At 38.9% G+C, this 10,420-nt stretch overlaps 1 protein-coding gene across 1 annotated transcript; it reads right to left on the reverse strand.

Moving 5' to 3' along the window:
• On the reverse strand, positions 1 to 9,342 carry trpc6b (transient receptor potential cation channel, subfamily C, member 6b). The gene is made up of 13 exons (XM_034113103.1): positions 9,191 to 9,342; positions 8,690 to 8,754; positions 6,994 to 7,762; positions 6,245 to 6,430; positions 5,920 to 6,084; positions 5,032 to 5,248; positions 4,308 to 4,535; positions 2,627 to 2,891; positions 2,274 to 2,469; positions 1,855 to 2,061; positions 1,149 to 1,205; positions 801 to 876; positions 1 to 727 (listed from the first exon to the last, which is right to left on the reverse strand). The coding sequence occupies exons 2-13, from the start codon at positions 8,743 to 8,745 to the stop codon at positions 561 to 563; spliced, it is 2,589 nt and encodes an 862-aa protein (XP_033968994.1). The 5' UTR covers positions 8,746 to 8,754; positions 9,191 to 9,342; the 3' UTR covers positions 1 to 560.
• Between the last annotated feature and the right edge of the window lie 1,078 nt (positions 9,343 to 10,420).

The raw sequence follows: 10,420 nt of genomic DNA on the forward strand, positions 1-10,420 counted from the left end.
AATATACATCAGCATCCTGCTTATTGATTTAAAGATTACATTGCAAGAAAATAAATCAGTAATTCTCAGAGGAAAGAGCGGTAATTATCAAGCTTTCATATCGGACTTATAACCGTGCCACAAAAATATTCAACCATATGCTTTTTTTTTTTTTTTTGCAGCTTTGCTACTCCAGAGAGAAAATGGCCACTGAATCAAACCATATAAACAGCTGGTAACCGGCAGCACCATCATATGTTAGCAGTCAGTATTGCATAATAGTGTAGCCTGTGCAAGAAGAAGTTACATTAGTGCCACAGTGTGATTAACTGTACAGATAAAAGGACAGGGACAAAGAGGGTTTGGTGAGTTACCTCCCAAGGGGCTCAATTTACACAAAAGCGGAAATTAAATATATGTTTTTTATATTTTAAGTACAGAATATCTTTTTCTGTCAGTTGTTTTTGTCCAAAAATCTGTCTAAGAGCCCTTTGACCCAGACTGAACGCCTCATTAAGAGGACTTTACATTGACATTGAGAGGACTTCACCCAGTAAACACATCTCTAATCTTTACATCTTTTAATAAATGAAAGAGATCTCATTCTTCTGCTCTTCTTTCTGCTGAACATGCATGACTTCTCCCAGTTGCCTGATGAGTTTTGTCACTGTCTCCACGTCCCGGTTGGCCCTTTCCAGCAGCTCATAGCGGAGACTGGAGATGTCCTGTTTGATTTCTTTCAGCTCACCTGTGGGACATGTTTTGTAATTTAGTGATCGACAAAAGAAAAGAAATGTATCCAGAAAGCCTGTAGAACTCACCTTCATTAATTTCATCATTTTCTTTATCTCGCTGTGCTTTTACTATGTATCTTTTGACGAGGCGATTCATTATACTCTGCAATTAAGAATTGAGTAAGCAATGATTGTTCCTTAAAAAAAAAGAGTATAAATAAAACAAGAACAGCTGACAACTTGTTTCAGTGAGCATTTGTGATCATAATGTGCTAATATGCAAGTCTTCTTTTCAGTACCTTAATGTCCTCTAGATGTGAATTACTTCAATACATTACTAACATTGCATTATTGATGTTTACATATCTAAGTGTAAGACTGTACAGCTCAGTTATTCACAGGATAATCAGCAGTAGGAAATGAAAAGTGCTTTACTTGGTGACGGGTTGGACAAAGCGATGCATCCACACTCAGATCTGACTGCTGCCTCAACTAAGAATAAAAACAAAAAAGAAGAAGCAATGTCAACACTTGAACCACGCCTTTAAGTTACACTTTTAAACCAGCAATCTATAAATGTGACACAAGAGGGCTCTGCAGAGCTGTTTTAAAGAATATAGGTCAACTTTAAAGGGACACTCTTATGCTAATTTTAAGGGTTTCCTAATTGTGTGCCTCTAATGTGACGTGTTCAAATGTTTTAATGTTCACAAAGGTCTTTATTTTTCTAATTCTGCCTTTGCTGCATTAGAAAACCTATTTTCACCCTCTGTCTGAAACCAGAGCCCAGTCTGCTCTGATTACTAAGCTGACAGGGTCTCTTGTAATTGGTCAACTGATTAGAGATGTCCAGCACCTTAGCCTATCACATACAATGTGTTTGAACGCTAGCCAATAGACATGTTATGTAGTGATGTCACTATGTCGCTGGAAGTAAACAAAGGAGTCCAATTGAGGCGTTTCAGGCAGGTGGGGAGTGTGTCGGAGTGAACTTTGGGATTTTAGCCTTTGCAGACCATTAACATGCACAAAAACCTATATAACACAGGAAAGGCCAGACAGTAAAAAGTGTCTCTAGCCATTCATTTACATTCAACAAAAATGTATTTGGTCATTCTGTTGCATGAAATATTATTATTACCTTATTAAGCTCCATCTCATCATTTGAATTTCCTTTTATTTTGCCTTTCGGTCCATCCCAAAGAAGTTCCCTTATCCCAAGCAAGAGGGAAAGGACAGACTTGGGGCTGGGTACGAGGTTGAAGGGCACGGACAGGGTGCCGCCATGCTCAAAGTACGAGAACCACAGCTTAGCTCTGGCAAACTTCCACTCAACATCAGAATCATCCTGCACCAGAGAAGAAGAGGTAGGAGCCAGTTTAAACATTTAATGAGCAACAAAAATGTGCAATTTGGTTTTCTTCGTGTTAATGGAAAGCATTGAAACCATTACGTATACAAAACTAGACGGAATCTGGCACAAATGAGTAAATCTTAACATTTGACATTTCTGTCAAAATGCTCAATATCACGAGATACTTATGGATGGTTATGACTTACCTCAATTTCTTGGAAGGAGCTGTTGAACATGGCAATGAGCATATTCAGCAACACAATCACCATGATGATGTTGTACACCCCATACAGAACATAGCCAATATTCTCAATGAATTTATGGTCGATGTTGATGACCACTGATTTGACTTCTGACAAGCCAAAGATGGCCCAAAATAGCGTTTTAAAACTCTCTTCGAGCCTAGAAAAGAAGAGAAATGGGAAGTTTAGTGCAACGGGATGGTCCTAAATCATATCAATTCAACACAGATTTAATCTCATGGCACAAATTATGTGAAATATCAACGTTTTCAAGGCTTTTTCAGGCAATTGCATTATTGTCTATAGTTGATACTTACGTTGTGAAGGCATCGTTGTATTTGGCCCCGAGGTAGTACGAGTACAGATTGAACATTCCCACCATGAAAGCCAGAAAGACTGTTATGAAGATCACCATGAACTTAAAGAGGTCTTTAACTGTTCTTCCTAAAGAGATCTGTAAAGGCCCAAAGCTCTCGTTGGCAGGCAGGATGTATGCAATGCGAGAGAAACTCAGCACAACTGCAATTGCATAGAGGCCTTCAGAGATAAGCTGTGGGTCCGATGGCATCCAGTTGATACGAGCTGAAAATAAACATGCCATATACTTTCACTCCATTTAGATTGCTGTTCCTGTGTATACTCATAGGGTTAAGATTTAGCCTGGGTTTGTTGATACTGGAAATCGCGCAATCATGACTCTGATGATAATTAACACATCTTAGTGGAAAAAGCAAATTTCAAATGATTTTCCCTGTCCTATGTCTCAAAATTGGTGGAGAAAACTAAAACTTTAGATATCCACCTATCAGATCAACACCTTAATTAAATAAATATATATAAATATGTAGTAAGAACAAATGCAACCTACATTTTAAGTCTGAATCAGTAAATCCTCTTTAATACAATATTTCCTGTAGTGCTGTTTATACATTTAGATTGTGTTGGTGTTGGAGATATTGGCCGTAGAGATGTTTGCCTTTTCTCATATAATTGAACTCGATGGTACTCGGCTTGTGGTGTTTAAAGCAATAGAAAAATACATTGTAAAACTCAAGAGCAATGTTTCTCATCAGAAATAATTACCTGGTTACACAAGATATAATCCACAGAGGAACAATTTTCTTACAACTGCATCATTGTGGAAAAGGGAAATGTGCATCTACTCATGGACAATAGCCTCGTGCTCACTCATTGGCGGGTGTAGTTTAGTAGAAAGAAAATAGTTCCCATGTGAAACTGCTCACAACAACAATAATAATAATAATAATAATAATAATAATAATAATAATAATAATAATAATAATAATACATTTGATTTACAGCACACTTTAAAAACAACGTCATCTCAAGGTGCTTCACAAAACTATAAGGAGAAAATAATAAAACAAATAAAATAAAAAGATATCTAACATGGTCTGTGAATCATCTTGCGTAACCTGGTCAGGATTTCTGGAAGGAGACATTTCTGTTGAAGCAAGCCAAGTGCTATTCAATGTCATTATTAGACGTCTGACATCTTTACAACTTTCTCCAAAACTTGTCACACCAAAAAAATGTAGTTAATAAATAGCACTACAGAGATACAATATGTGTTTAACAAACTGTCCTTTTAAAGTTTGAATCACCCAATACACTTTATGTCCAATTCAGCAAATATCTCCTCAGAGCCCATGCTTTGTGTGCGCTAAAAATAAATCCTGTGTTCGTACACAGCCCTGGCTCGGTTAATGGATTTATTTATTTGTTAACCAAACAAGCCAATGCTTTTCCAGCCTTGACAGGAGAAAAGCACTGTAAGCAAGAAGGATGGTAAATCTCACACATGTTAACATTCTAAAAGAGCACTGACGGAGGAGTGTATTTGTTTGGGTGTTGAGTTCATATACACAACTTCCTGCAGAACCCTAACCCTAACCCTCCACTTTATAGGTTAGTTGCACATGTATATGAAAACGAATTATTAACTACTTATTTTATAGGAATTATTTGGGTACTTACCCAGCTGGAAATATTGTATCTCAAATGGCAAGGTCATGTTGGACAGGTCAGTGTAGTGCTTGTCAACATAACACTGGGCAGAATATGCATGCCAGAAAGCCATTAATCTGGCAATGAAAGATGTCATAAAAATGGCCAAGATACTAAAGTCAAGAAGGTTCCAGGGCTCTGAGATGTATTCCCTGATGTCCTGCGACCAAATATCTTTACATTCTTCCCAGATCTTTCCTGTAAGAGAGAAAAAAAAAACATGTTTAATCGCACTGTTTCTGTCTCAAATGATCATAAATCAAGGATATAATTAATTGAGTTGTGAGTTAAATCCCAAAGGGTTTAGTGATGCTGTATGCTGTTATAAAGTGTGTGATAAGACTCCAAAGTCTCGTCTGCAGAGATTAGTAAAAGAGTCACCTTGCCTTGTGCCTTTGAAAAGTCAGTACCAGAATAATTCATCTAGACCATCTGGTAAGAATACATAATTGTCTATATCAGCGATTTAGATGTTTGGGGATTTATTACCCTATAACGACAGAATCCATGACCTGCATATATAGCAGAATTATGGTGTTGTAGACCTTTGTAAGAGCGATGGAAGAGGGAAAAATACACAAAACAAAAATATATAAACTAATGTCACTGAAAAAGATTTGGCAGATAGTTATTTTAAACATGAATGTGGAAGGGATATGGTGTGGGGCGGGGGGAGTGTGTTTTCACTTATGACCTATGACCCAGGATATGATGAGAATCTCCATCCAGGTGAAGGGGGTGGTCTTCATACGAAACAGTTGAGAGGGGTGATCATGGGTGGTCATGTTGGGCAGCAGTGATGTTCCCCCAAAGCGGTCTGCTGCGTTCAGGACCAGCAGGCAAAGAAATATCATAAAGGAGGCTGCATGGGCCACGAACTTCAGGAAAGGTCCACGCATGAGTTTCCCTAACTGACACAAGTCAGGGAATGGAAAACAGAAAAAAAGTGTCCCAATTCAATTTCAAGTGTTATCTGTACAGCCTCTAGCAAAATATAAACCTAATCAAGAACAAAACACCAAACTGTCTGTAAAGCAAAGGTCCGCATGTATGTTGAAACACAGACTAACCACCAGCAACAGTTATCAGTTAAATTCAACTAAATACAATGTGTTAAAGATACCTGTTTCAAATGTAATCATGCTATTAAATGGTCTTTATCGGTTGTTTTCACTAACAATCTAGTATTTCAAAAGGGGGAAACTGAGCCCACCAGTGGGCCAGAAGATGTATGTCCAACATTATGGGTAATATTTGTGTTGAGTTCCACTTTTAGTTGCATTAGGTTGAATGGAGGATAATAACATTCTGAACCTACTCATATGCATGCCCCTTCTAACCCATGACAAGGATGCTGATAATCGTTGATAACGGCCATTTATTGGCTGATATCATTCTAAGCGAAATTTTGAATCTGCAATAATAATGCCACAGAAAAACGTATAATGTTTCTGTGGCTGATGTGTTAAGAACATTGGACTAATAAAACAGCCAACAGTCATGGAGCAATAATACAGTAATGTAAAACAATGATCACAGAATAAGAACTTTTAAGTTAAAACTATGAATATTTGGAACTGACCTTACTTGATGGTGCTATCCAGTACAAAAAGGACAGGATTGGCAATCCAAACGCTACACCAAGAACAAGAAGGATTTTAACTGCTGTGGTCTGCTGACGTAATCCGGACAAGTTCTCGTACCAGATAGAGAGGAGTTGCTGTTGGCAGTTTGGATGTGCCACAAACTGCCCCATTGGTGGTATTTGTGTTTGTGTGTGAGAAAGGGAGAGTAATTTAGAAGGATTATTTAGGGACAGTAGACTCCATAAAACCAACAAGATCAAATGTAAAACATGTGCATCAGTTATAAAACTAAAAATGTGAGTGCTTTTCTCACATGCTTACCTTTTTAACTTCATACTTTATTGCAAGTTTTAACCTGATTAGGTTTTGTCTGCCCAAGGTCTCTGGGCTTGGACATGATTCAGTGTCCCCGTTTAAGATGGCCTTCACTTCCTCTGTGTTTCGACACAAATCCAGCAGTCCCACCACAAAATCTTTACACTGCATGGATAGCTTCTTGTAATCATTCTATAACGGACAGAGGAAACACTTATAGCACTATTATGAATGGCATAAAAACAAACTATAAAACATAAATTCCTTTCATGCCTGCAGCATTAAAGAGGCCTTATTATGCTTTTGTGGGTTTTCTCTTTCCTGTAGTGTCTTAAGTAGGTTTTTGTGCATGCAAATGGTCTACAAAGGCTCAAATCCAAAGGTCCCTGCAGTGGGAGTTTCTCTCCTTTGGACTCCTTTGTTAACTTTAGTGACATAGTGACATCACTATGTTACACTCACGTTTCTATTGTCTACCTAGCGCTCCAACACATTGTACGTGATAGCGTAAGTGGCGGGACATCTCTAAGCGGTTGACCAATCACAACAGAGCCAGCCAGCTAACCAATCAGAGCAGACTGGGCTCTGGTTTCAGACAGAGGGTGAAAAGAGCTATGCAATATGAGGATGTAAGAAGAATGTAAACATGTCTCAGTAGATGCACAAAATACAAACATGAACCGGAAAATGTGCATAATAGGGCCCCTTTAATCGGCACAAAGCTGCTCTCCCTGATATGTTATTAAATATTTTACCTTAAACTCCTTCTCAATATTGGATAGAACTTCAAGCTCATTGCTCATCTCCAAAGCCGCCATCACCGGGTCTTCATTGGAGAGGGACAGATAAGCAGGACTGGCCAGACATTTATATGCATTGATGCGTGATTGTGAATGTCTGAATGAGTCGTGCCTCTGATGCTCGCTGCAGGTCCTGCACTGGCAGAAGTAGTCATGGGGGCGTTCTACACGGGATCCCTTCATAAGAAGTATATGCACAATTTCATACTCGTGGCACTGGGAAGCCAGTATGATGGGGGTGATGTCATGAGAGAAACGTGTGCCATCCTCATCATAGGCGAAGAAGTCATCATGTGGGTCCACCTGGCTGGGACTGTTGGTCAGCCTCTGTCCGTCTGCGAAGGCCTCATGGCCCAGTAAAGCTTCCACTATACGGATGTAGCCTTTACTGATGGCTAACAGTAGAGCATCTCCAATTCGAGCCAGGTCTTTCCTCCTTAGCAGGAGCTTAGTGACTTCAAAATGCTCATTTGCAACTGCTAGCTGCAATGCATTCTGGCCCATGTAGTTCACACAGTTGATGTTGAGCTCTGGCTGCTCCTCTAACATCCGCCTCACTTCAGGAATGTTTCCATATTCTGCAGCATCTAAGAAAAGCTCCTCTGCCATGGAAAGGCAGAAGGAGGACTCCGCACGATACAGGTAACCAGCTCCCCGTAATACCTGCTTCCGGGATTTGTGCACGACATGCTGCATCGTCATGGCTCTCTGATCATTGCTCCGCCTGAACACAGGTAAACAAATGGCTCAATACCTTATCTGTGTACATTCATTAATGTATGCCTAACATTCTACCATTTCCCCCCTTAATACAAATCACACATATTTTTGATGTGTAAGATTTTACTATTATTTTTTTAAGCAAGCACATTATTTAATGAGTCTTCTGTTTTTTGTAAATAGCCTTAAGGTCAATCTATTTGACCAAAAATGTCCTTGGGACTGAGACAGCACGGAGCTAAATGGATGGACATTGGACAGCCGGTCTCAGCTGAGCTATAACTCACACTACACGTGTGACATCTCCCACAGATCCATCATCTGCTCTCCTTCATCTCATGGCCTCGCACCGTCCATCTACTCACCCTCTGCCAGAGAGTTGATCAAATCAATTTGGCATTTCCGGAATATTATACAATAATGTCACCAATGTGGATCGTCAGTGATAAACTTGTAATTATGTTCAAGTATGATGTTTACTTCATTCATTGCGATATAACCACACCACATTATTAAAGTGACCATCACTTACACTAATTGTATTTTGTGTCTTGGTCCAATTAGTAAATGTACTTTACATTCAGTAAATGCATTTGAATAACGTGATTATCTCCAAAGCTAATTGCTTTAACAAAGATAATGATAGATGAGGACAACTTCCCTTCATTCAATCATAATTAGTGTTTATAAGATCTTACATAACTGAGCAATTTGATGAGTGCATGCCATTTATACATAATTGGTTGTTATACAGACAAATTACTTATCTTTTGCATCTATACCAGCTGAGGCGGAATAAAATAAAGTGGTGTCAGGCTGTTCAGCCAGAGAAGGTGCGGAAATCACAACGAAAAGTGATTGATAGTAGTAGTATTGATGTAGTCGTTTTATCCTTTAAAATGGTACAAGCAGCTGCTCAATGTGCATTTACCTGCCTGAGTTTCTAAGAATCCCTTGTTTATTTGTGCTGCTGCTCTTCCTCATCATGACAGGCAACTGGGTGATAAGGGAGATGGAAAAAAAACAAGATGCACAAACTTTAGTGATACAATTTCAAATATATGAGATTATTCTGCATTGCTGGCTGAGATGTGTGTTTTGCATATGATATCATCACTAAACATTTGTAGAAACTGAAAAAAAAAGATTTCCTGTCATGTCTACTTCCTCATGCAGAGAAGCCAGAGGACATCAGTGACAAGGACATGCACATAAGGAGATTTAAAGAATGAGACACTGCAGGATGAGATCACTGTCTCACTCTGTTTGTCCTTTTAGGAATATCATGGGCCTGAAGCTTTACCTTAGAAGCCTAAACAAACTCCAACATGTCTCAATTGATTTTTGGAAATAAAGCACGAAATGTCAGTGTGCATCTAATATGCGTCACATGAATATTAAAAAAAAAACTCTAACAGGATGATTTACTCACCTCACAGGAGACTTATGCGCCAAATGCCTTCAGTTTCACTTCATCAAGACATTACAACCCGAAACTACGACCAAAAGTGTCCATCTGCTCCTGCATCCCCGGCTCCGTCTGCCTCTTGACCACCTGTCCGACTGACTGCGTCCCACCTTGGGTCTTTCTGCTGACGGTGCTGCCTCTGCACGCCCAGTGGGCGGTTTTCTAGCTTTACTGTGTGTTTTCTATTACAGGATATTAGCAAATGTGGGAACTGTGCTGAATATTATATAAACTGTTTAATGTCCTTGTTTTTCCATAAATGTTCCCGTTAAGCCGTCTAAACCAAGATATTAAAGTAGCCTACTTTGTCAAACTATTAGAGGATTTTGGAACAGCAGAAATCCACTGACCTAACGGGCAGTGCCATCATTTGAGGCTGAACTGAAGAGACTATCAATGTGACGGCTGCAGGCGAGACCACTCCTAATACTCTGGTGTTGGTCCCCTCTGACAATGGATTATTTTAAAGCAGTAGGCTACGTGGCTTATGTCTATAGGTCAGCATAAACAATCTGGAAAAAAGCTTTCCTAGCTCCTCTTAATTCATTGTGCTATTAAATGTAAAAACAACACATCCTTAGCCTATAGGCATTTTCTCCAAGCAAATAGTGCTATGCAAAAACAATTATGATAAATAAATATGTGACATTTCGTAAATAAGCATATAGCTAGAACATATGAAATATGGCTGAAAAACGTTCAGATTTTATTTCATTATATTATTATTATTATTTAGGCTTTATATGTTATTTTTTACAGTAACGTAGGCTATGTTACTGAATTTGAATGCCGATTTAGCCTGAATATAAGAGGGCAGAGAACAGTTTTTGTCAAATTGGTCAAACACAAAAAAACGTTGATTATTAGGTCGGTAAGGAGCTGAAAACAATGATGGGATGTTCCAATGTAGCCTACTTTAGCGCTAAAAATAACAATCATTAATAATTTGTTTTTTGTTTTATTTAGCTCTGTTCTCATACTTGCTGTTGTTGATATGTACATTTTACGATACTTCCAGGTGTACCTGAATGCAACCAGCAGCCCTCTGCTGGCCATGGCGGGTAAATACCCTCCACTCTCCCCGTTGTCAAGGAACTGCGTCCTCGGTTGCTATCATGGAGGGACTGTACACACAGACAGACACTTTAAAAGTGACAGCTAAGCCGAATTATTTCTGAGTTTTTTTTTTGAACG

The sequence above is a fragment of the Trematomus bernacchii genome, unplaced genomic scaffold (assembly GCF_902827165.1).
Source record: "Trematomus bernacchii unplaced genomic scaffold, fTreBer1.1, whole genome shotgun sequence".
Taxonomy (NCBI): Eukaryota; Metazoa; Chordata; class Actinopteri; order Perciformes; family Nototheniidae; genus Trematomus; species Trematomus bernacchii.

What these genes read in the sequence shown, in the direction of transcription:
- trpc6b (XM_034113103.1), bottom strand. Translation starts at nt 8,745, where the DNA reads ATGATGAGGAAGAGCAGCAGCACAAATAAACAAGGGATTCTTAGAAAC. An exon ending in GCTCCTTCCAAGAAATTGAG is followed by an intron (nt 2,062 to 2,273) that starts GTAAGTCATAAC and finishes TCTCTGGTGCAG; the next exon opens with GATGATTCTGATGTTGAGTG. An exon ending in ATGAGATGGAGCTTAATAAG is followed by an intron (nt 1,206 to 1,854) that starts GTAATAATAATA and finishes TTTTATTCTTAG; the next exon opens with TTGAGGCAGCAGTCAGATCT.